This window comes from Oncorhynchus gorbuscha, linkage group LG25, assembly GCF_021184085.1.
Source record: "Oncorhynchus gorbuscha isolate QuinsamMale2020 ecotype Even-year linkage group LG25, OgorEven_v1.0, whole genome shotgun sequence".
Lineage (NCBI taxonomy): Eukaryota > Metazoa > Chordata > Actinopteri > Salmoniformes > Salmonidae > Oncorhynchus > Oncorhynchus gorbuscha.
Genome location: NC_060197.1, coordinates 16,295,179 through 16,321,969, shown reverse-complemented (window position 1 = coordinate 16,321,969; position 26,791 = coordinate 16,295,179). Strand labels below are relative to the sequence as shown.

General features: G+C 47.0%; 1 protein-coding gene across 1 annotated transcript in view; it reads left to right on the top strand.

Moving 5' to 3' along the window:
- Positions 1 to 441: 441 nt before the first annotated feature.
- Positions 442 to 26,791, top strand: part of LOC124014269 (laminin subunit beta-1-like) — a 28,126-nt gene continuing 1,776 nt past the window's right edge. Inside the window, 31 exon segments of the mRNA XM_046329079.1 lie at positions 442 to 633; positions 1,352 to 1,524; positions 4,079 to 4,217; positions 9,885 to 9,958; positions 12,113 to 12,301; positions 12,457 to 12,520; positions 13,004 to 13,206; positions 13,454 to 13,574; positions 13,935 to 14,123; positions 14,448 to 14,624; positions 14,713 to 14,825; positions 15,049 to 15,128; positions 15,371 to 15,506; positions 15,601 to 15,759; positions 16,174 to 16,310; positions 16,471 to 16,591; positions 16,826 to 17,012; positions 18,048 to 18,191; positions 18,417 to 18,648; positions 18,820 to 18,983; positions 19,401 to 19,625; positions 19,700 to 19,917; positions 22,033 to 22,129; positions 23,948 to 24,190; positions 24,193 to 24,316; positions 24,565 to 24,749; positions 24,859 to 25,100; positions 25,217 to 25,423; positions 25,656 to 25,800; positions 26,016 to 26,223; positions 26,625 to 26,766. Of these exon segments, the coding sequence (XP_046185035.1) occupies positions 603 to 633; positions 1,352 to 1,524; positions 4,079 to 4,217; positions 9,885 to 9,958; positions 12,113 to 12,301; positions 12,457 to 12,520; positions 13,004 to 13,206; positions 13,454 to 13,574; positions 13,935 to 14,123; positions 14,448 to 14,624; positions 14,713 to 14,825; positions 15,049 to 15,128; positions 15,371 to 15,506; positions 15,601 to 15,759; positions 16,174 to 16,310; positions 16,471 to 16,591; positions 16,826 to 17,012; positions 18,048 to 18,191; positions 18,417 to 18,648; positions 18,820 to 18,983; positions 19,401 to 19,625; positions 19,700 to 19,917; positions 22,033 to 22,129; positions 23,948 to 24,190; positions 24,193 to 24,316; positions 24,565 to 24,749; positions 24,859 to 25,100; positions 25,217 to 25,423; positions 25,656 to 25,800; positions 26,016 to 26,223; positions 26,625 to 26,766 (4,869 nt within the window). The 5' untranslated portion in view covers positions 442 to 602.

Sequence of the window (26,791 nt, the reverse complement as noted above, 5' to 3'; positions counted from 1 at the left end):
TTTGAGGATTTGAGGACCTATGCTAAATATTTTCAGTCTCCTGAGGGGGAATAGGTTTTGTCGTGCCCTCTTCACGACTGTCTTGGTGTGTGCTTGGACCATGTTAATTTGTTGGTGATGTGGACACCAAGGAACTTGAAACTCTCAATCTGCTCCACTACAGCCCTGTGGATGAGAATGCGAGCATGCTTGGTACTCCTTTTCCTGTAGTCCACAATTATCTCCTTTGTATATGTTCTTATGATCTCAGTAGCCTAAGCACATTAACCACAACTTTGATTTGACACACCTAGATCAGTCTATTAACTTTACAAGTAATTTACTTATATGATGTAATTAAAGAAATTCCGGGCTGAATGTGGTGCGCCAAATGGGCGCGCTTATCTTCGTTAGCACGCTGCGCTGCATAGCCTGCCAGGAGGGTTGAGACTCGGGAGCGCGTGGGATGCACAGTTTGGGGCTCGCCACGAACTCCTAGAACAGAGTTACAGAGACCACTCGTTCACAAACACACACACACACAGAGACACTCACGTACACAACTGCTTCAGGTCTTGCTGACAACAACCCGAGGGATAATTATCAATGTTCCATGCTCGAAAATGCTGATATTGCACATCGCATCACTTTTGTGTAAGTATTGTTTTTACATGGAATTGTATCGTTTTATATAGTGAATTTCCTACTGCGCAGGTAGCTAGCTGAAGTATGTTCTATTCCTTTGAGGAGTTGCCTAAAGCCAAGTATTGTCTTAAGAGGAAAGGTAAAACGTGAAGATATCCAATAGAGGAGTTTAATTCCAGTGTTCCTTTTCACTTTCACTTATCCAGGACCATGGGGACATTTAATGAGGAACATCTGTAAGCCATTATTTAAACATCTCAAATGTGTTCGTTCAACAGTTTATACATAGATGTCTCAGTCCACAGTGCACGTTTAGATGTTTTGTGCACATTATTTGCAACTAGCTTTCGTTTACAGAAGCTATTTTGTACAGTCAATAACTGTCGATGTTGTTCTAGAAAATAGCAGCCTGTTTTCATAAACAGTCACCCCACGGGGATCGATAGGAAAGCGAATCCATGTGATTTCAATTAAATTAACCGAAGAGAGGCATATCTTGTGACCATTATGTTTTTATACCCAGTGATGAAATAGACTAAAGGGCATCTGTGATAGCAATGCAGAGACACGTCTCTTACGTCTAAAATAGAAACATTTGTACAGATGTTTAACTGTGGGATAGTTGAGTTCCATAGCATAATAGTTGCATGGGGAGTTATACTCCAGGCATGTTTTGCTCGCCCGTGCGGCATCATCAGCTACTCTCACCGCTGTTTCTGTCGCTCAGCCCTCGGGTGGCGCTCCTTTGCCCAGCTGCCGGAGTTTGGGGATGTGTGCACTGAGGGGAGCTGCTACCCCGCCACCGGGGACCTTCTGATCGGCCGTGCGCACAAACTCACCGCCTCCTCCACCTGCGGCATTGAGAAGCCTGAGCGCTTTTGCATCGTTGGTCACTTGGAGGTAAGACACCTCACACCTGGGGCACAGATACTATCGGTGCACTACACCAAGACAGGGCCGACAGTGGGCGTAAGCAGCCGCTAGGTGCCGAGATAAGCGTTTGCTCTCAACTGAGTTTGAAAAGTAGAATACATAAGGTGCAATTTCGAAATTCGGTTGTACATCAGCAGTTTTCCTTATTGATTTAAGACATTAAATTTTTTTCCATTTTTCATTCATTTGTAAAAATGTATAGAACCATAATTCCACTTTGAAATGATTGGGTACTGTGTGTAGGCCAGTGACACAAAATCTAAATGTAATACAAATCAAATAAAAACGTTATACTTTCATCACGGTTCCCCCCAAATCATGGGCGAATTACTGACCATGGATGAAGGGCCGTGCCCAAGGGCCCTGAACTCCCCCCATTGATTATGATATCTCACGGATATCATATTAACATCACAAAATGTGTAGAGTTTCTAGAAATTAGCTTAAAAACTGCTATAATGTCTAAAAATGTACGTCCCAGGGGTTCGGATAGGGGAATTACACCTCCTGTAGGTAATGGGATACAATATGACCATTACATTTGCAGCTAATAGGGCTGGGCCACATATGATCGATACACTCACTTGCAACGCAAAGATGGTGGGTTTGATTCCCTGGATGGGACCACCCATAAGTAAAACGTGTGCACGCATGACTGTAAGTCGCTTTGGATGAAAGCGTCTGCTAAATGATGATTATTATTATATTACACCTGTCCAGCAGGTGTATGATTTAACACTTCATTGTGTTTCCAAAAATGGTGTTGTAACGTAATGGTGTAGTGCAGTACAATGTAATATTTGAGTGGACGAAAGAGACTCTACGGTATTGTGCTGCGTGGGAGTCTTGGCATTTTCCCTCCACAATAAGCATTGTGTGCCACACAATCACCACCCTGTGTGCTTATCATGGGGGTGTGGAGGGGAGAGTGCATGATCGGGGTTATTCCGTTATTCCAGAATCCCCTCGGGGGTGAACGCCTACAGAATGTGTCCATGTGAAGGGGGTGTTATCTACCCAAGGGCTGTGGGACGATTAATGAAACATTGGAACATTCTAGGATGAGTCATCGTAATGAGGAGGAGAACGGGGGATGAGGAGAAGAGCCCGAGGGTCTAGTGCAAAGAATTCTGGGAGCAGACTTTGCCTAACAGGGGAGTGGAAGCTGGACCACTTAGCAGTTACAAGTGGTCACATTTCAACACAGTTAAAACTTGGGTGTGCAGATAGATTGGAAAGCAACTGCTTGGATGAAATTAGAAGGCTGTGAAATCCTCACTCCCACACTTGTTAGGAAGATACAGTGCAAAGAGTAGGGTGTGTGTGTGTGTGTGTGTGTGTGTGTGTGTGTGTGTGTGTGTGTGTGTGTGTGTGTGTGTGTGTGTGTGTGTGTGTGTGTGTGTGTGTGTGTGTGTGTGTGTGTGTGTGTGTGTGTGTGTGACAATCCAGAATCTGTGTGTGTAGGCAAAACCATCTGGAGAGCAAACAAACCTTCTGCTGCTAAGGGGGGCAGTGAACCTAGAGAGTAGAATAAACTATTATCTACGCTACAGGATATACACGCACGCACGCACACACACACACACACACACACACACACACACACACACACACACACACACACACACACACACACACACACACACACACACACACACACACACACACACACACACACACACACACACACACACACACACAGTCTTGTACAGCTAACCTTGTGGGAATACACAATTCAACATCCTATTTTCTCTAACCCATACTCTTACCCTAACCTTTTTTTAAATTGTACCTTTATTTAACTAGGCAAGTCAGTTCAGAACAAATTCTTATTTACAATGACGGCCTACCCCGGCCAAACCCTAACCCAGACGACGCTGGGCCAAATGTGTGCCGCCCTATGGGACTCCCAATCATAGCCGGTTGTGATACAGCCTGGAATCTAACCAGGGTCTGTAGTGACGCCTCTAGCAATGAGATGCAGTGCCTTAGACCGCTGCGCCACTCGGGAGCCCAAAACCTTAACCCTAACCTTAACCTTAAGCCAAAAATCTAACCTTAACCTTAACCCTAAGCCTAGCTCCTAACTCTAAAATTAACCCTAGCTCCTAACCCTAAAATGAACCCTAGCTCCTAACCCTAACCCTTAATGTAATTCTAACCCTTACACTAATTCTATCCTTAACCCTAAACCCCCTAGGAATAGCATTTGACCTCATGGAGTTAGTCATGCACACACACACACACACACACACACACACACACACACACACACACACACACACACACACACACACACACACACACACACACACACACACACACACACACACACACACACACACACACACACACACACACACACACACACACACACACACACACACACACAAATTTTAGGGCCCCATTCCTACCCATACTGTGTGTGATGACAGACTGAGTGCTAGCTCTATAATTAGGTGAATGAGCACGTTTTTCACAGTACTGAGACACTCTCTCTCTCCTCCCTCGCTCTCTGTAGGAGGAGAAGAAGTGTTTTGTGTGTGACTCCAGGGAGAAGTATGATGAGAGGATGAACCACACCACCAGCCACAGCATCGAAAACTTGGTCACCACCTTCGCCCCTAACCGCCTCAAGACCTGGTGGCAGTCTGAGAATGGTGAGAATATGTGTGTGTGTGTGGGTGGGTGGGTTGTTTGTACGCATGTTTTTGGTTTTACTAGTAAAATAAGGAATATTCAGGCAAGTTGGGACATTTCTTCGGTCCCCACAAGGAAAAAAGGCTATTTTAGTCTTAAGGTTTAGGGTTAGTGTTACAATTATGGTTACAGAATGGACATCACATGTTGAATGAGGGCGGAACGAGGAATTGCTCGGTTTGTTGTTTTGAAAGTCTCTGAAAAATAATTCTATTGAAAAAGTTTGGTTACTAGCTACCTTTTGAATTTGGGTCCCGCGACGCCTTTAGCCTCGGTTGCTGGTACCACTATATCTGTCCAGGGATCCTGCCAACCAAAAGTTTGAAGAGCTGCTTGGCGTAGCAAGGTTTCCAGCCCTTCTGGCTGGGACTGTGGATTGTCCCGGGATTGTGGCTGTCTAAATCCCTGCTGTTTGTTGCTGTTTAAATCTGCCCTGTGACCTGCCCTGTGACCTGACCTGTCTGGAACTGCATGTAGTACCAGCGTTAGCCTACATTGCTACCATGGCGTCCAAAGCCAAAGGTGGAAGTAATGGAGAGGACAGTGTTTCTCTATCACAGGTCAATGATCTTTTAAATGAACAAAAAGGATTTTACAAGCAGTTGTTACAACAACAGGATAATCGCTTCATGAGCTTTGTCCAGATACTGATGGACTCAACTAACGAAAGAATGGACGATCTGACGGGGGGAGGTTCAGAACTGTAAGAACAGTTTGCAGTTCTCCCAGGGAGATGTGTATGTCCTGAAAGAGACTTGCAGCAAGATGACAACAAACTGTAAGTCCTCTCAAGATGACATCAGCATGAATCCTTGTTAGCAATGACTGGGAAAACAGGTCCAGGGGGACAATCATGGTTGGGGAAGGCATACCAGAGTCTTCACATGAGAACTGGGCCGAGTCTGAGGAGAAAGTATGGAAAATGATCACTGAAAAGCTGCCGATGGATCACACAAAGACTGAGGTGGAGCGCGCCCACAGGTCTGGAAAACATGTAACCAGCCCAGGTGACAGACCCAGGCCGATAGTGGTCAAGCTCCTGAGGTTTGAGGACAAGATGGCTGTTCTGGAGAGAGCCAAGAACACGAGAGGAACCAACATCTTTCTCAAAGAGGACTTCTCTGAAGCTGTGCGCCAGAGGCGGGAAAAGAGCTGATCACAGCTATGAAAGCTGACAGTGCGCAGGGGAACATTTCTTACATCTGCTACAACAGGCTCATTGTCCTCCCTCCCTCCCAAAAGCTTGGGAGAAATGAGCAAGCCAAGCCTCAGGGGTAGTAGCTTCAGCCCAACATCACACACATATATACAGTGTATATATTTATTCTCAGAAAAGCTATCAAGGAAATGGCTAAGAATAGACAATATTAATATACTGAGTTTACAAAACATTTGGTTGCACCACGTTTTGCCCTCAGAACAGCTTTAATTCGTTGGGGTATGGACTATACAAGGTGGTGAAAGCATTCCACAGGGATGATGGCCCATTTTGACTCCAATGCTTCAAAAAGTTGTGTCAAGTTGGCTGGATGTCCTTTTGGTGGGGGACCATTCTTGACACACGGGAAACTTTTGAGCTTGAAAAACCCAGCAGCGCTGCAGTTCTTGACACATTCAAACCGGTGCGCCTGGCACCTACTATCATACCTCGTTCAAAGGCACTTAAATATTTTGTCCTACCCATTCACCCTCTGAATGGCACACATACACAATCCGTGTCGCAATTGTCTCAAAGTGTGATGGGTGTGGAGTCAGACTTAGAGAGCAGAAGGTAAACGGGAAAAACGTTTTCATGTCCTCCGTAACAGGAACAGGTACAAAATAGGGTGAGGCCCAAAACACAGGCACAAACAACAACAACAACCCACTGTTACAAACACCGGACAGCGAAAACCCAAAATCAACAATACACCACTAACGTACAATAACAACAAGCCCGCACAAACACCAGCGGGCGAAACAAACTTAACTAACACCCATCCCAAAACTCCAACAAGGAACAGGTGAAAACAATTAGACCAAAACAAACGTAAAGGAAAAAGGGATCGGTGGCATCTAATAGACCAGCGACGACGACCGCCGAGCGTCAGGAACAGGAAGGGGAGCCACCTTCGGTAATATTCGTGACACAAGGCTTTAAAATCCTTCTTTAACCTGTATCCTACCCTTCATCTACACTGATTAAAGTGGATTTAACAAGTGACATCAATAAGGGATCATGGCCTTCACCTGGATTCACTCAGTAACTTGCTAACATCGGATAACATTCATATACTGGCCATCTCTGAAACTCACTTAGCTAATACTGATGATACAGCAGTAGCAATGTATGCATATACTGTAATTACGAAAAATACGTGAATGCCAATGGGGGAGGTGTTGCTGTATACTTTATGTTCAGAGCCAGTATACATTCAACGTTTGCCAGTTAGCTTAGGTGCTTGACTGCCGTTGTGAGGTCAGAACCCTCGGATCAACCCTACTCCTCGGCCAGAGCGTCCAGTATGTTCTCTGAACCCTCGGATCAACCCTACGCCTCGGCCAGAGCGTCCAGTATGTTCTCTGAACACTCCGAGAGCGAAACGCTCTGAACTTCCGAATGGACAATCTGACAACACTCTGAATTTACGAACGCCCAGAGCGCACTCTGTGCTTTGGCGCTCCAGATTGAATTTACAAACACACCCTATATTGCAACCCCTATTTTCTATATCTTTAACCAAAGATGAAAGGGAGTGTGTGTGTCCACAGGCGTGGAAGGAAGTTAAAGTAATTCCACTGCCTAAAAATAGAACCAGCAAAGGTGCCTTTCCTAACAGCCGCCCAATCAGTTTGCTGCCTGTTCTTAGTAAACTGATGGAGAGGGTTGTGTTTGACCAAATACAATGCTATTTTTCAGCATGCATATAGAGAAGGGCACTCAACTTGTACAGCCCTGACTCAGATGGTTTGGTTGGTTCAAATAAATTGATAATAAGATGATAGTTGGAACTGTGTTGTTAGATTTCAGTGCAGTCTTTGATGTTATTGATCATAAAAGTTATTGAAAAAACACCACCTGCCTTCACATGGTTGGAGAGTTATTTATCCAATAGAACCCAGAGTGTGTTCTTCGATAGAATCTTCTCTAACATCAGATATGTACAGTGCAGTGTCCCTCAGGGCAGTTGCCTTGGGCCGTTACTATTCTCTATTTTAACAAAGGATTTGCCACAGGTCTTACACAAAGCTAGAATAACTAAGTATACGGATGATCCCACACTTTACATGTCAGCACCCAAAGCCAGTGAGGGTTAATCACCAGAATGGGTGATTAACAATAAATGGGTCTTAAATACATCTCAAACTAAAGGTATTGTATTTTGTTCAAAACATTCTCTAAGACCTAAACCTCAACTGGAGTTGTACATAAAGGTTGTGGCTGTAGAGGCAAGTCGAGGAAGCTAAACTCCTAGGTATAACATTGGATGGTAATTTATCATGGTCAAGTCATATTGACAAAGTTGCTGTGAAGACAAGGAGGAGTATATCTGTTTTAAAATAATGTTCTGCAATTTTTTGACACAAATTAGCTGTACTAGTTGTTCAGGCTCTGGTCGTGTCCCAAAGAAAGACCTAACAAGCGGCAGCTGGCTCAAAACAAAGCAGAAAACTGCACACATAGATCTAACATCAACAACATGCATGGCAGTCTTTCCTGGTTCAGGGTTGACAAGAGATTAACTGTATCACTTCTATATTTTTAAATTCCAGATTGTCGGCATAATCAAACCCCCATACATACCCCACAAGACATGCCACCACGGGTCTCTTCACAGTCCCCAAGTCCAAAACAAATTGACGGCAAACACACGGTTTTACCCAGAGCCATGATCGCATGAAACTCCCTTCCGTCTCCAATTACTCAGGCAAACATCAAAATGATCTTTCAAAAGTGGATTAAACAACAACTCATGGTACTGTGAGGGGACAAACACACAACCACATAGACACACTCTAATGCACACACACTTTTTTAGTTGTGTTGTTTCTATTATGTCTTTGTTGTATTGTTTGTATATCATTGTATTTTACATTTGTGTTACTGTCCTTGTCTATCAGTGTATCAGTGTTTTGTTACTTGTCATGTTTTTTTTGTGGACCCCAGGAAGAGTAACTGCTGCTTCTGCAAAAGCTAATAGGAATCCAAATAAACAAATAGGGTTAGGGTTAGGTTTAGGTTTAGGGTTAGGTTTAGGGTTAGGTTTAGGTTTAGGGTTAGGGTTAGGTTTAGGGTTAGGTTTAGTGTTAGGGTTAGGGTTAGGTTAAGGGTTAGGGTTAGGTTTAGGGTTAGGTTTAGGGTTAGGTTTAGGGTTAGGGTTAGGTTTAGGGTTAGGTTTAGGGTTAGGGTTAGGTTTAGGGTTAGGTTTAGGGTTAGGTTAAATGTTAGGTTTAGGGTTAGGTTTAGGGTTAGGTTAAAGGTTAGGTATAGGGTTAGGTTAAAGGTTAGGTTTAGGGTTAGGTTAAAGGTTAGGTTTAGGGTTAGGGTTAGGTTTAGGGTTAGGTTAAAGGTTAGGTTTAGGGTTATGGAAAATAGGATTTTGAATGAAATCAATTGTTCGGTCCCCACAAGGATAGTAATACAAACATATTTGTACGTGTGTGTGTCATGGTCCAGCTGTGAGAGATGGTCCAGCTGTGAGAGAATGGTCAGTGTGTTCTAAATGTGATCTCATGGGAACAGGGGGGCGGTACGGAGAGTAGAGCAGATCACAGAGTAACACAGCTCAGCTAATCAGAGCAGGCTTCAGGGCAGAGGATTTACAGGTATGCTCACGTGAACAGGTGTTAGAAACAGCTGTAAATCAACACTGCTGACACCACATGACCGCACTGTTCCCTGTAATACAATCATGCACACACACTCCCTCGCACACATACTTGCAACTGGGCAACATAATAAGAGGTATTCTTGTCTGAGAGCATGGGAACCGGACTGTCTTTCCCACACACACACACACACACACACACACACACACACACACACACACACACACACACACACACACACACACACACACACACACACACACACACACACACACACACACACACACACACACACACACACACACACACACACACACACACACACACACACACACAGTCGTAACACTAACACAGACTCACATAGCCCATGCACACACGAACACACACACAGTGGGTTTGTTTATTCATTGCTGAGTCTTCTGACAGATGGGGAGGATAAAGTGTCCATTTGAAGTTAAGTCATGGAAGGGGCCACAGCCAGATGTCCAGATGATCTGGGAATACCAGGAAGGACAAAACATGGAAAAGCAGGGGTTCCTTATTCCGGTGCATTAGTCCCTATGAGATCCCACTACGCACATGTTACCACAGCAACGGATCAATTCGTCACATGGGTGTGGCAGAAAGACCAATTGACACGGCCAATCAGCCCATCTCCTGTGTATGTGTGTGTGTGTGTGTGTTAGCAGAGATTTTGGCAGACTCACTAGTGTGTTTTTATGGGTCTGTAACTCCTAACTCCTTGACTTAAGGGATATGTCTGTCATGGGATGTCTTTCTCAGTGTGTGTGTTGTGTGTTTGTTTCCCTGTGCTGCAGGGGTGGAGAATGTGACCATTCAACTGAACCTGGAAGCTGAGTTCCACTTCACACATCTCATCATGACTTTTAAGGTGGCCACACGCACGCACGCACGCACGCACGCACGCACGCACGCACACACACACACACACACACACACACACACACAACACACACACACACACACACACACACACACACACACACACACACACACACACACACACACACACACACACACACACACACACACACACACACACACACACACACACACACACACACACACACACACACACAGCTGTGTTTAAGGTATGTGGAAAATCACCCTAGTCTCTTGAGATGGATGGGAGAGAGGGCCCTTGTAAAACACTATACTCAGTACTGCTGGCATCAGTGTATTGAGTCTATCCAGCTTCCTTTAGAGCCTTCCATGTACAGTGCCTTGCGAAAGTATTCGGCCCCCTTGAACTTTGCGACCTTTTGCTACATTTCAGGCTTCAAACATAAAGATATAAAACTGTATTTTTTGTGAGGAATCAACAACAAGTGGGACACAATCATGAAGTGGAACGACATTTATTGGATATTTCAAACTTTTTTAACAAATCAAAAACTGAAAAATTGGGCGTGCAAAATTATTCAGCCCCTTTACTTTCAGTGCAGCAAACTCTCTCCAGAAGTTCAGTGAGGATCTCTGAATGATCCAATGTTGACCTAAATGACTAATGATGATAAATACAATCCACCTGTGTGTAATCAAGTCTCTGTATAAATGCACCTGCACTGTGATAGTCTCAGAGGTCCGTTAAAAGCGCATAGAGCATCATGAAGAACAAGGAACACACCAGGCAGGTCCGAGATACTGTTGTGAAGAAGTTTAAAGCCGGATTTGGATACAAAAATATTTCCCAAGCTTTAAACATCCTAAGGAGCACTGGGCAAGCAATAATATTGAAATGGAAGGAGTATCAGACCACTGCAAATCTACCAAGACCTGGCCGTCCCACTAAACTTTCAGCTCATACAAGGAGAAGACTGATCAGAGATGCAGCCAAGAGGCCCATGATCACTCTGGATGAACTGCAGAGATCTACAGCTGAGGTGGGAGACTCTGTCCATAGGACAACAATCAGTCGTATATTGCACAAATCTGGCCTTTATGGAAGAGTGGCAAGAAGAAAGCCATTTCTTAAAGATATCCATAAAAAGTGTCGTTTAAAGTTTGCCACAAGCCACCTGGGAGACACACCAAACATGTGGAAGAAGGTGCGCTGGTCAGATGAAACCAAAATTGAACTTTTTGGCAACAATGCAAAACGTTATGTTTGGTGTAAAGGCAACATTGCTCATCACCCTGAACACACCATCCCCACTGTCAAACATGGTGGTGGCAACATCATGGTTTGGGCCTGCTTTTCTTCAGCAGGAACAGGGAAGATGGTTGGAGCCAAATACAGGACCATTCTGGAAGAAAACCTGATGGAGTCTGCAAAAGGCCTGAGACTGGGACGGAGATTTGTCTTCCAACAAGACAATGATCCAAAACATAAAGCAAAATCTACAATGGAATGGTTCAAAAATAAACATATCCAGGTGTTAGAATGGCCAAGTCAAAGTCCAGACCTGAATCCAATCGAGAATCTGTGGAAAGAACTGAAAACTGCTGTTCACAAATGCTCTCCATCCAACCTCACTGAGCTCGAGCTGTTTTGCAAGGAGGAATGGGAAAAAAATTCAGTCTCTCGATGTGCAAAACTGATAGACATACCCCAAGCGACTTACAGCTGTAATCGCAGCAAAAGGTGGCGCTACAAAGTATTAACTTAAGGGGGCTGAATAATTTTGCACGCCCAATTTTTCAGTTTTTGATTTGTTAAAAAAGTTTGAAATATCCAATAAATGTCATTCCACTTCATGATTGTGTCCCACTTGTTGTTGATTCTTCACCAAAAAATACAGTTTTATATCTTTATGTTTGAAGCCTGAAATGTGGCAAAAGGTCGCAAAGTTCAAGGGGGCCGAATACTTTCGCAAGGCACTGTATCTCTGTTTCTGTCTCTGATCTGGTCTGGACTCTCCTCTCTCATTCATTCTTGTTCTCATTTGCTCTTTTTTCTTTCTTTCTGTGTTATAATATTAGGACCCAGAGTTATTCCTGGTCGGGTCACGTGGTCAAGAAGCTAGTCCTTTATATTTGTTGTATTTCTGTGTTTACAAATTAGAATGATCTCTTTGATTGATAGACGTTCCGTCCGGCTACCATGGTGATCGAGCGTTCCATGGATTTTGGGGAGAAGTGGCAGGTGTACCGTTACTATAGCTATAACTGTGAGTCCGCCTTCCCTGGGATATCTGTGGGACCCATGGTCAAAGTGGACGACATCATCTGTGACTCTCGCTACTCTGACATAGAGCCGTCCGCAGAGGGAGAGGTGTGCATCTGTGTGGCCTTTGAGCTTTTGCAAGGGGTGGGGGTAGAAGCTGTGGCTCCAGAATGATTCAGAGTTAGTCTCTCATTGAATTATAACCCATTAAACGTTTATTTTTATAATCCTTCTCTTCATCCCTCACTCCCCCTCTCTATCAGGTGATATTCAGGGTGCTGGACCCGGCGTTTGAGATTGAAGACCCTTACAGTCCCAGGATACAGAGTAAGTAACTACAGTACAACACCAGGCCAGAGGTGGTATATCTCATTAGCTACATATGATCCAGTTAGTACTGCAACAAATAATTCTCTAAGTGTAATAACCGAAGTCTGAGCAGTGGCGGTAGTCAAGGCAACACTGCAGGGCAGGGGTTAGAGGTCAGGTTATCCTGGCACATCTTATGGAATTTCACATGTAGAAGCTACACACACACACACACACAGAGGGCCCCTCATGTTAAGTATGTAGTGAATGTGTGTGTAGGGTGTAGGGAGCCTTCAGAAGGAGGATCCCACATCTTTAGGGTCAGAGGTCATAGAGATGAGCTTGGAGAAGATCCAGAACCTAATATAAAGACACAGTGACCTACAGAAACATTCCTATAACGTACCACTGCTGTTTTAGATGGGCCATTACATTAGGACGGGTAAGTGTGCCTTTATCCTGATTGTGTGTGTGTGTGTGTGTCTCCATATGTGTGTGTAGACATGCTGAAGATCACTAACCTGCGTGTCCAGTTCACTAAGCTCCACACACTGGGTGACAACCTGCTGGACTCCAGAGACGAGGTCACAGAGAAATACTACTATGCCCTCTTCGACATGGTCGTCCGCGGCAACTGCTTCTGCTACGGACATGCCTCCAAATGCGCCCCTGTTGATGGGATACACGTAGGCACAGAGGGCATGGTGAGTGAAGCACACACGCAGACACACACTCACACACACGAAACAACATACACACACACGCGACATGCACACATTCCCCTAATAGGTTGTGTGACCGGTAAGAGGGAGATGACTCGAGTAGTTGCTTTTTCTATTGTCTTTGGGACTAGCACCTCTAACACGAGTGTTTCTCTCTCTCGCACGCGCGCGCGCTCTTTCTGTGCGTGCGCATGTGTGTGTGAATGCGTGCGTGCCTGTGTGTATCCAGGTCCATGGTCACTGTATGTGTAACCACAACACAGAGGGTCTGAACTGTGAGCACTGTAAGGACTTCTACAACGACCTGCCCTGGAGGCCTGCAGAGGGACGCAACACCAATGCCTGCAAGAGTGAGACACTCACACACACGCGCACACACACACACACGCACGCACGCACGCACGCACGCACACACACAAACACACACTGATCACACTGTTCCAGATATGTCAAATATATTCAACAGGGGGAATCTCCCTAATTCCATCCTGTCGGTAGTGTCTTTTGAAGTGCGAAATATGTTTAAACAAAATATTCTCTCTATTTCTCTCTCTCTCTCTCTCTCTCTCTCTCTCTCTCTCTCTCTCTCTCTCTCTCTCTCTCTCTCTCTCTCTCTCTCTCTCTCTCTCTCTCTCTCTCTCTCTCTCTCTTTCTCTCTCTCTGCCCCCCTCTCCCTTCACCATCTCCCTCTGTCTCTCTCCTTCTCCCAGTGTGCGAGTGTAACCACCACTCCAGGTCATGTCACTTTGACATGGCTGTGTATCTGTCTACGGGGAACGTGAGTGGAGGAGTGTGTGATGAGTGTCAACACAACACCATGGGGCGTCAGTGTGAACAGTGCAGACCCTTCTACTACCAGCACCCTGAAAGACACCTGAGAGACCCCAACATCTGTGAACGTACGTCACCGTCTCTCTGTGACCTATGACAAGGGCCAAGAGTTTGCTGGCCTCACCTATGACCTCTGACCTATCAAGGTCAGAGGTCATACTCTCAACTCTCCCTTTGATCTCTGTCTCTGAACGTAACACTCTTAATGTACTGTTGGAGCCTCTGTTCTCTTCTTTTTCTCCCCTTCGTCTCTCCCTCTCCAATACCCCCCCCCCAAACTCTTTCTGTTTCTGTCTCCTTCAAGTGCCTCATCACTCTCCCTCCTACCCTCCCTGTCCCCTCACATTCCTTCCTGTATTTTTCTCCCTCCCTCCCTCTCCCCCTGTCTGTAGCGTGTAGCTGTGACCCGACGGGCTCCCTGCAGGGTGGTGTGTGTGACGGCAGGACAGACGTGTCCGCTGGTCTGATAGCAGGACAGTGTCGCTGTAAGACCAGTGTGGAGGGAGAGCGCTGCGACCACTGTAGACAGGGACACTACGGCCTGGGACAGGGACCAAACGGCTGCCTGCGTGAGTCTACACACACACACACGCACACATTCCTATATTTTTGTCTCTCATTGTTTATTTGACGTGTGTGTGTGTGTGTTTTTGGCAGAGTGTACCTGTAATCCCCTGGGCACACTGCCTGGAGGAAGCCCATGTGACATGGACACAGGAAACTGCTTCTGCAAACGCCTTGTCACCGGCAGGAACTGTGACCGGTGTCTGGTGAGGGACTTACCGACCACATCACTGTGTGTCTGCAGTGTGTGTGTGTGTGTGTGTGTGTGTGTGTGTGTGTGTGTGTGTGTGTGTGTGTGTGTGTGTGTGTGTGTGTGTGTGTGTGTGTGTGTGTGTGTGTGTGTGTGTGTGTGTGTGTGTGTGTGTGTGTGTGTGTGTGTGTGTGTGTGTGTGTGTGTTTATTTATAACTCTATTATTTTGTTCCTGCAGCCGCAACACTGGGGCCTGAGTAATGACATGGACGGCTGCAGACCATGTGACTGCGACCAGGGCGGAGCCCTCAACAATGAGTACGTTTTAACCGATCACATCATGCCTCTACTCATATGATCCAATCACAGCACGCCTCTACTCATATGATCCAATCACAGCACAACTACTCTTCATAATTCCACCCCGCCCAAAAATGCATGGTTGCGGAAATGTATTTGAAGGTCTTGGATATTCACTAACAGTCAGTTTTTCGCATTCTGTTGCTCTCCCTATTTATCTCTTTCCCTATTGTCCCCCCTCTCTCTCCCTCCATCTCTAGTTGTTCTCCGATATCAGGCCAGTGTCAGTGTCGAGAACACATGTATGGGAGGCGTTGTGACCAGGTGGAGTCAGGATACTACTTCATCGCCTTGGACCACTACACCTACGAGGCTGAGGAAGCCAAGCACGGCCCTGTGAGTGTGTGTGTGTGTTGACCTCTCGCTTTCAATCTCTCTGCCTTTGTCTTTCTAAATGTGTCATATCTCTCTCTCCCTCCCTCTCTCTCAGGGTGTGACGGTTGTTCCCAGGCCCTATCCTCTGAACCGTAGTCCTACCTGGACAGGGGCAGGGTTTGTCAAGGTACCTGAGGGAGCCCACCTGGAGTTCCACATCAACAACTTACCTGACTCCATGGACTACGACATGCTGATTCGCTACGAACCACAGGTAAAACACGCACGCACACACACACACACACACACACACACACACACACACACACACACACACACACACACACACACACACACACACACACACACACACACACACACACACACACACACACACACACACACACACACACACACACACACGAACACACACACGAACACACACACGAACACACACACGAACACACACACACACACACACACACACACACACACACACACACACACACACACACACACATGCACACACACACATGTACACACACACACACTTGTCTTGTACAGCTAAACCTAACCCTAACCCTAGCTCCTAACCCTTAACCTGGAATGTACCCTATCTCCTAACCTTAACCCTTCACCTAATTCTAACCCTGACACTAAATCTAAACTTAACCCTGTGTTGCTGTAGTTGCCGGATCAGTGGGAGCAGGTGGAGATCAGAGTGATACGTCCGTACTCAATGAGAGTGGGGCAACCAGCCAGTCCATGTGAAAACACGCTTCAAGGAGGAGATCAGCAGTTGGTGTCTCTTCTTCCAGGATCCAGGTAGGTACCCAAGTGACACACATCTCCCTGGTCCCTACAATACACCCTTGCCTCCACCTTCATATACCATCTTCACACACATGCACACAAACACACATACACACACCGACACACCACCTCTACCGTTTCAACCGTACTCTCCTCTGCGTGTGTGTTTCAGACATGTGCTGCTCCTGAGGCCTGTGTGTCTGGAGAAGGGGCAGAACTACACTGTGCGTCTCGGCCTGCCTCTTTACTCCTCTCTCAGTGACGTCCAAAGCCCCTACACGCTCATCGACTCCGTAAGTAACAGTCACAAACCACGCTCCATACAGTCTGATAAACTGTAGTTTCCACTAGCACACGAGTCATTATGGAAAACATCCCTACAGTAGTCATGTTATAGTCAATGGAGTGTGGAATAACAGACGTGTCCTATCTCTAAGATGAGCCCTCGGTCTTTATCTGTCTCTTCCTTGCTCTCGTCCTACCCTTCCCTCCCCTTCTCTCTTCCTCCACCCTCTCTCTCCCTGTAGTTGGTGTTGATTCCACGGGTGCGTGAGCTGCTGTTGTTTGAGGGTTCTCAGGGTGAGGGGGCGTGGGATACGTTCCAGAGGTACCGCTGTCTGGAGAGCAGCCAAAGCGTCATCAAGAGCCCCATGACGGACATCTGCAACAACTACATCTTCAGTGTGTCTGCCCTGCTACACCAGGGGGCTATGGGTAGGAGACGGGGCTATGGGTAGGAGACGGGGCTATGGGTAGGAGACGGGGCTATGGGTAGGAGACGGGGCTATGGGTAGGAGACGGGGCTATGGGTAGGAGACGGGGCTATGGGTAGGAGACGGGGCTATGGGTAGGAAACGGGGCTATGGGTAGGAGACGGGGCTGTGTGGGGGGGGGGGGGGGTGCATGTCTATGAGTGCATGTTTTCCGTGAGTCTGTCTGTTTATCATTAATAAACAATCATTTGCTTCCTGAAGCATTCCTAATACTCAAACAGCAACAACAGCAACAACTCTCATTTCTGCATTCCTCTCTCTCTCTCTCACTCACTCACTCACTCACTCACTCACTCACTCACTCACTCACTCACTCACTCACTCACTCACTCACTCACTCACTCACACACACACACACATCTTCCCTCCTCCCTCTTTCTCTCTCTCTCTCACACACATCTTCCCTCCTCCCTCTTTCTCTCTCTCTCTCACACACATCTTCCCTCCTCCCTCTTTCTCTCTCTCTCTCACACACATCTTCCCTCCTCCCTCTTTCTCTCTCTCTCTCACACACATCTTCCCTCCTCCCTCTTTTCTCTCTCTCTCACACACATCTTCCCTCTTCCCTCCTCCCTCTTCCCTTCCCTCTCTCTCTCTCACACACATCTTCCCTCCTCCCTCTTTCTCTCTCTCTCTCACACACATCTTCCCTCCTCCCTCTTTCTCTCTCTCTCTCACACAATCTTCCCTCCTCCCTCTTCTCTCTCTCTCTCACACACATCTTCCCTCCTCTTCTCTCTCTCTCACACATCTTCCCTCTCTCTCTCTCTCACACACATCTTCCCTCCTCTCTCTCTCTCTCACACACATCTTCCCTCCTCTCTCTCTCTCTCACACACATCTTCCCTCCCCTCTCTCTCTCTCACACACATCTTCCCTCCTCTCTCTCTCTCTCACACACATCTTCCCTCCTCCCTCTTCTCCCCTCCCCTATCTTTCCCCCCTCTTTTACTTTCTCCCTCTCCCTGCTCTATAGCGTGCCAGTGTGACTCCCAGGGCTCTCTTAGTGCAGTGTGCGACCCCAGCGGCGGGCAGTGCCAGTGTCGGCCCAATGTGGCAGGCAGGAACTGTGACCGCTGTGCCCCCGCCACCTTCCTGTTCAGCCCATTAGGATGCAGACGTGAGTGACAGACAAGCATTGGGTCAGGGGTTAGAGGTTAAATGTCAGGCAGAGGGTTATTTTGAGCCTGCGGTTGAAATTCCAACTTCAAAAGTGTGTTTTTTTTTTTGTTGATCCCTTTCCCACTCTCTTTTCCCCTCTTATCTTCCTCTTTGCTCCACCCCTCCTTCCCCTCTCCCTATTACGCCCTCCCTTCCCTCCCACCTCTCCCTCCTCTCTCCCCAGGCTGTGAGTGTAGTCCTACGGGCTCTGTGAACACTTTCTGCCACGAGGCCACAGGTCAGTGTGAGTGTGTTCCAGGGGCGTCAGGGCGTCAGTGTGTCCACTGCCTGCCAGGCTACTGGGGCTTCCCTCAATGCCAGCCCTGTCAGTGCAACGGCAACAGCGACTACTGCCACCCTCAGACCGGGGAGTGCCAGGGCTGCCGCGCCTTCACCACCGGGCACATGTGTGAAAGGTACTGTGTGAAATTATACCATATACCATCTTAAAATTAGAGCCAGCTAATATACCACACACCAAACCACAGTGCAGGGCACAGCTGCATATTTCACTGTCATGCTTCCTCTTTATCAGTACCAAGCGCGTGTGTGTGTGTGTATGTGAGTGTTTACCTTGCCTCTTACAGGTGTCTGGATGGTTACCATGGCGACCCCGTGTTGGGTTTGGGGGGTCACTGCCGCCCCTGCATGTGTCCCGACGGGCCGGGGAGCGGGCGCCAGTACGCAGACAGCTGCTACCAGACCGCCGACAACTACCAGCTGGTCTGTGCCTGCAGCCCTGGATACAGAGGTTAGACACACACACACACGGACACGCACGCATGCACCCACACACACCACATCACACACAAAACGCCATATATTGTTCTCCCAGTTCTAGTACGCATTTTCCCTGAAACAGAGCTAGCAGAATACCCTCTGCTCCTAGTCATAATGGGCAGGTAGTAACTACAGGGACAGTGAGTGTCTGTGAGAGATCCCACAGATCCCACAGGCCAGTCCACTGCCTGTAACTGTTTACGACTGTTTATAATTGTTCTATGACTGTTTGATGAGTGTTTACAACCTTGCCATGACTGCAATGTACTACTCACTGCAGCCAATGGACAGTTCTGCTTCGTTACCGATTAATAACTGTAGGTGTGTGTGTCTGTGTGTGTCTGTGTGTGTAAACAGTTCGGAAATCACCTTTCCCTCTCTTCCGTAGGAGCCAGGTGTGACGAGTGTGCCCCAGGTCACTATGGTAACCCCCAGGTGCCCAGCGGGCGCTGTCTGCCCTGCCAGTGTAACGACAACATCGACCAGCTGGACCCGGGGTCCTGCGACGCTCGCACAGGTGTCTGCCTCAAATGCCTGCACCATACCGAGGGCTATGGTTGCCAGCGCTGCAAGCTGGGTTACTACGGCGACGCCACCAGCCAGAGCTGCAGGAGTGAGTACAGTTAGACAGTGTGTGTATATATGTTGTGTGTGTGTGTGTGTGTAACTGTCATTCGCTCTCTGTAGGGTGTATGTGTTATTCAGTGGGCACAATGTCGGAGGCGTGTCCGTCTCCGGGGGAGTGTCACTGTGACCTGCAGACTGGCCAGTGTCCCTGCCGGCCTAACGTGATTGGCCAGAACTGCGACCGCTGTGCCCTTGATACGTTCAACATTGGAAGCGGAAAGGGCTGCCAGACCTGTGACTGTGACCCAACCCACTCCTTTGGGACGTCGTGCAACGAGGTGAGAGCCACAACTGTCCTCACCCTTACCCGTTCTGCCAGTCACATTCTGTTAAAGGTCCCCAGAGCACACACATCCCTGGGTCGCTCGTCTTTTCAGTTCGCTTCAGCTAGCGCCTGGAACGAGCTGCAACAAACACTCAAACTGGACAGTTTTATCTCATTCTCTTCATTCAAAGACTCAATCATGGACACTCTTACTAACGTTTGTGGCTGCTTTGCGTGATATATTGTTGTCTCTACCTACTTGCCCTTTGTGCTGTTGTCTGTGCCCAATAATGTTTGTACCATGTTTTGTGCTGCTACCATGTTGTGTTGCTGCCATGTTGTTGTCATGTTGTGTTGTCATGTGTTGCTGCCTTGCTATGTTGTTGTCTTAGGTCTCTCATTTTGTAGTGTTGTGTTGTCTCTCTTGCCGTGATGTGTGTTTTGTCCTATATCTATATATATATTTTTATCCCCCATCCCCACAGGAGGTCTTTTGCCTTTCGGTAGGCAGTCATTGTAAATAAGAATTTGTTGTTAACTGACTTGCCTAGTTAAATGAAGGTTAAATCAAATAAAATACCCCATCCTTCCAAAGCAACTCCCACACCCCATGTTGTCACCCAACTCAACTACACACAGCACACACACATTTGGCCAGTGTTACCTGGTGTTGATTTTCAATGAAACATTTTTACACTCAGTGGTGTAAAAGAAACCCAGTGTTGGTGTAAGTTTAATCAAAACCACGCCCCATCTTTATCATATTTCCCAGCATGCTCTATTACAGGGAGATTTTTAGAATTGTTTGTTTCAATATCTATGTTTTTGCATGTCAATTGATGCTACACGAATATAAATAATATACATTTTCTAACCGAATCCAATCTGTTACTTGGATTTATTTAACCCGTTACTGAAAAGGTTTCTCCAGTTTAGATGCTTTAGCTCAGGGATCATCGACGATGTTTAGCCGTTGGATGTTTTTCTTCTGAAGTGGATGGCCAGGGGCCGGGAACATAATGACAAATCATTTGCAATAATATTTGACTAAAACAGAAGAATTTCAAAGCTTGCTTATGTTTGTGTACAATCACAAATATCTCTTTATTATGAATTTCCAAAATAAGATTTCCAAAATAATAATCACTTTGAGCTGATTTACTGGTGTTTTTACAATATTTTATGTTCAACAACAATCAGAAAACTAGGTGGGCCAAACCTGGGCCGCCAGTTGGGGAACCCTGCTTTATGTCGTCTCATGTCTTAGTCTTCCCAACCCTGGCAGTTATCCTGAGTGCAGGTTACGGATGAATACAAATTCCAAATGCTGGATATCCCCACTCAGGCTGGATTCCAATAGGAATTACACAACACTTTACCAGCCAGCACAATGTGACTTGCAGGCCTGATGTGGTCTGTATACCACGAGTTTCAATACGCTGTATTAACGTAAACACTTATCTTGACCTGGGATCTTATCCTAGGTCAGCACTCCTACTCTGAATCTCTGTATACAATACAGGCCACTGTCCTTTGTACAGTGTGTAGCACGAATACCCTCCTCTAACCTGGAGATGGTACACCGAGTGCACGAAACATGATGCTCTCTCCATGACATCGGCTGACCAGGTGAATCCAGGCGAAAGCTATAATCCTTTATTGTTGTGACTTGTTGAAACCTCTTCGGGATCGCTGTCCCTTCCACGGGACAGTTGAGCTCACGTAGGCTATAATGCGATTAAAATGAGGTTGTAAGTAACTAGACCATTTCCCAGGACATATCTGACATATCTGACATATCTGACATATCTGACATATCTGATATGGGCAGAACGCTTACATTCTTGTTCATCTAGCTGCACTGTCCAATTTACAGTAGCTATTACAGTGAAAGAATACCATGCTATTGTTTGAGGAGAGTGCACAATTTTGAACATGAAAATTGTATTAATAAAGGCATATCCATCAGTGTAGATGAAAGGGAGGAGGTTAAAGGTTAAAGAAGGATGTGTGGTGGGGGGTGGGGGGGCAACTCAAAATTAGGAAGGTGTTCTTAATGTTTTGTACACTCAGTGTACATTGCATGTTCATAATGCTGACATGTTGTATTGCCTTGTGTGTTTTCTAGCTGTCAGGGCAGTGCTCGTGCAAGTCAGGTTTCGGGGGACGAAAGTGCAACGAGTGCCGAGATAAGTTCTGGGGAGACCCTGAGGTCAAATGTCAAGGTAAGTAACTCTGGCTGGGATTTTGAGTAGCAGTAGAAAGTAGAAAGTATGTGTGTGGATTCCTTCCCATGACTGCCTTAAACATCATGAAGCTGAAACATGTGCAACAGGGTATCGAAGAGCGCCATTGCTTCCTCTCCAAGTGGGTCTCTCTCTGAATTTACTGGGGTCTGGAGAAACACTCTTAGAGAGGGGTTCTGTGTGTTTTGCATCGGTCTCTTTGAGTAAACAGTCTCTCACGGTCTCGTTCTCATGACCGGTGGTTCCCATGAGTGACTGGGCTGGAAGCTGGGTTTTATATGTTTTTTTTTGCGTTACAGTTTTCTCATGTGTGTGTGTGTGTGTGTGTGTGTGTGTGTGTGTGTGTGTGTGTGTGTGTGTGTGTGTGTGTGTGTGTGTGTGTGTGTGTGTGTGTGTGTTATCAGACTTCAGCGGAGTGGATGTCTCTGGAGATACTGAAGTGGCGTTCATGCTTCCGTGTTGTTTTAACATTGTGTGTAATGCATGAGTCTGTGTGTGTGTGTGGATGTCTCTGGAGATACTGAAGTGGCGTTCATGCTTCCGTGTTGTTTTAACATTGTGTGTAATGCATGAGTCTGTCTCTGTGTGTTTGTGTGTGTGTGTGCATTCGTGCGTATGTCTGTCCTTGTATCAGTGTGTGCATGTGTGTCACCAGTGTGGTGCTAGTTGGCTCTAAATTACTCCTCCCTGTCTATATCTCTACATGGTCTATTGCCTGCTGAACAACTGACTGACAAACAGGCCAGTTTCAATCAATCACCGCATCTGGAGAAATGTAGGTCTTATAGAAGTTGGCACACCCTCAGAGAGACAGTGAAAGAGAGAGAGAGGAGAGAGGGAGGGAGAGAGAGGGGGGATTTTGAGAGTGAAATTCTGGGAATAACTCCTTGGCTCATGTGAGAATCAGAGGCAGATGTTCCCAGCGATCAGAGAAATCCTGTCGTGGTCTTATTCCTGTGGCTTAGGAATTCCTGCAGCATTCCCAAACTGCCTGTAAAGTTAGTCTGGCCTCCTGGCCCTGTCCTCGCCCTATCATCGCTCTGTGTGTATACTGCATGCATGTGTGTGTATGAGTGTGTGTGTGTGTGTTTGACATAGAGAGAGAGAGATAAAGAGAGACACTTTTGATGATTGACACATGACCCTCTTAATAAGAGGGTCATGCCATGGTCTGATTTAAGAGGTCAGAGGTTAAAGTGACAGGCTTGACGACGGCGTCTGTGTGTGTGTGTGTGTGTGTGTGTGTGTGTGTGTGTGTGTGTGTGTGTGTGTGTGTGAATTAAGATGTCACGGCCGTTGGTACAGGCTCAACCACATGTGTGTGGCTGTGATTATCGTGTTATCTGTTCATGACCGCCTTTGTGTATAGTGGTGTGGTCACTCATGTTACTGTCAGCCGTTCAAGTCATGTTTAGGTTCACTACCGTCACAGTAGGTATCAGTAGTATGTGGTTGTGTTTACAGTGTAACAATAGCGGTTGCAGTCCTAAGCCTAAGCACTCTGGGGTCATGGTGACCATATAAGCAGGGCTCAGCCACAAGGGAGTGTGTGGGTTTATTTACTCGCAACGCAGGACTGTTGAGACGTTAATAATATAGTTTTTCAATACCTCTGTTTCCCTAGGGGGGGGGCTTTTAAAGGGCACAGACCTGTTATCATATTACTATGAGTTCCTTTCCTTGTACCCTCATTTCCTTTCCACTATCACAACTGTTTTCACCTCAAGACAACTATAGGTATGTGTGTGTGCTTAACCCTTTTCTCTCTTCACCTCTTTCCGCTTTCTCTCCTTCCAGCGTGTGACTGTGACCTGCGTGGCATCGCCAGCGAGCAGTGCCACCGTTCGTCCGGCCAGTGTGTGTGTGTGGAGGGTGTGTCTGGGCCCAGGTGTAACCAGTGTGCCAGAGGGTACCATGGGACGTTCCCCGCCTGCGAACGATGCCACCAGTGCTTTGCCGAGTGGGACCGCGTGGTAGGGGAACTGTCCAATCAGACTCAGCGTTTGAAGGATCATGTGACAGAGCTCCAGACCAGTGGGGTGACGGCCCGTACAAAGACACCGTTAGCAGTCTGGAGATTAGTGCTAATGCTATCAGTGCGATAGTAGAGAACAACCCCGCTATACAGAAGATGGTAGATGTACAACAGATGATGCAGCAGGCCACGTATGTACACACAAACACTCACCTGCATACACCACATTTACACGTTGAAATGATCTGTTCGGATGCTTGATGTTATGGTCAGTCCATGTCAACTCTAATGAAAATACTATTCTGTGTGTGTGTGTGTGTGTGTGTGTGTGTGTGTGTGTGTGTGTGTGTGTGTGTGTGTGTGTGTGTGTGTGTGTGTGTGTGTGTGTGTGTGTGTGTGTGTGTGTGTGTGTGTGTGTGTGTGTGTGTGTGTGTGACAGTGAGCTGGTGGCAGACCTGAACGAGAGGCTGAACGTCTCTGAGGATTCCCTGTCCCGTCTCGTTGTCAATGCCAACTACACCGAGGCCAGTCTGGACGCACTGAGAAAGCAGGCCCAAGAGCTAGAGAGAACAGTCACAGACATTCAAGACCACATAAAGACTGTGAAGAACTCTAACATAGAGGGTGAGAGAGGAGGGAGAAAAGAGAGGGTGTACAGTATGCATGATATCATTACTAGTTCTGACACACCCCTGTGTCCTGTGTGTGTGTGTGTTTTATTTGTGTATGGCAGGAGCGATGGACACCATCACCAAGGCCCACTTGGAGTCTAAGAGGGCGGAGATCCGTGTCAATCAGACCACCAGTTACCCCGACAACACTTTGGAGCAGTCGGCTACAGTACGGCGTGAAGCGGAGGCCAGACTGAGCCAGAACCAGGCGGAGTTTGACCTGAGACAACAGAAACACACAGAGAGACTGGAGAGGCTCGCCACAGAGCTCAACACTCTTGACCTATCAGAGCTCAGCAAGCAGGTAAGTCTGATCTATCAGTAGCCAATTATCATCGCACTTCTTCACCATACTGATTTTTGATTGGTCCCTGGTTGTACAGTGCTCTTACCTGATTGGTGTGTGTTCTCTCTGTGCAGACATGTGGAGCAGCTGGGGGGGAGGAGGGGTGTGCTGCGTCCCCCTGTGGAGGGGTGGGGTGTGTGTCGGAGGACGGCATCCTTCGCTGTGGTGGGGAGGGGTGTGACGGTTTATTCACACAGACACAAAGCACTCTGAAAACAGCCAAGGACTTCGACCAGGAAATCCTCTCCACCCTGCAGGAAGTGGACAAGCTCTCTAGGATGGTGGGAACTGTAGTTTTTTACACTCCAGGCCGAATCCTAACTTGAGATTCACGCATATAACTTTGTGTAATACAGCTGATGTTTGGTTATGATTCAGCCCTACATGAATATAGTCAGGTCATCTTACATGATTATCATAGTAACTAGAGCATAGGATATCTGCTTGCTCCAGCACAAGCATTGGTCTGTTGAGGAGTGTTTACCTTAAGTTAAGTCCTGTGGCGCCCTCTAGGTGTGGGAGGGCAAGGTGCGTGCGGACGAGGCCAAGCTGAATGCTCAAGAGGTGCTGCTGAAGTCCAACCAGAGTCGAGATAGAGTGGAACAGAGCAACGAGCAGCTCCGCAGCCTCATCAAGGAGATACGAGGCCTACTCACTAGTGAGTATACACACATTTTTCAAAGAGCAGGCCTCAATCTTTCAGTGTACTGTACAGACTAACTAAATGATCACTGATTCATAGACAATCAGGGCTCCAGCTCTTCTTTCCTCATGATTGGTTATGCTTGTGATTAGAACTGATTGTAATTGATTGTGGTAGATCCCCTGTGTATGGCTCTTTGAGTCTAATTAGCTCTGTTTCCACGGTGACAGACGACCGTGCCAAGGTGGAGGTTATTGAAGCGGTTTCAAATGAGGTGTTGGCACTGGAGATGCCCACATCGCCCGAGCAGCTGGAGGCCCTGACCAAGGAGATCAGAGACAGGGTGGGAACCCTCACCAGCGTGGAGGACATCCTCAGTCAGAGTGCCAACGACATACACACTGCAGAGAGGCTGCTGGAGCAGGCCCGCACCGCCAGGTAAGATGCACGCATGCACACACACACACGTACACACAAATGCATACACACACACACACAAACACGTACACACAAATGCACACACATAGCATGCACGAACGCAGGCAGACACAAACACATACAGACCCACACACAGGCTAACACACACACTCCCCAAGCTGACAAGGTAAAAAACTGTCGTTCTGCCCCTGAGCAAGGCAGTCAACCTGCTGTTCCCTGGGCGCTGAAGACGTGGATGTTGATAAAGGCAGCCCTCCGCGCTGCTCTGATTCAGAGGGGTTGGGTTAAATGTGGAAGACACATTTCAGTTGAAGGCATTCAGTTGCACAACTGACTTTCCCCTTTCCCTAATAAATGTACACAGAACCACATTGACAAATTCACATACAATCTCCTCTCAGTCAGGAGGTGTCTGAGATGAAGGAGACAGCTGCCCTGGTGAAGGAAGCTCTGGAAACGACTGAGCGTGCTCAGAATGCTGCCATCGATGCCGTCAAACAGGCCCACAACAACACCAGGGGAACACTTGACCTCATCACATCTGTAAGTCACCTATGACCAGGGCTTC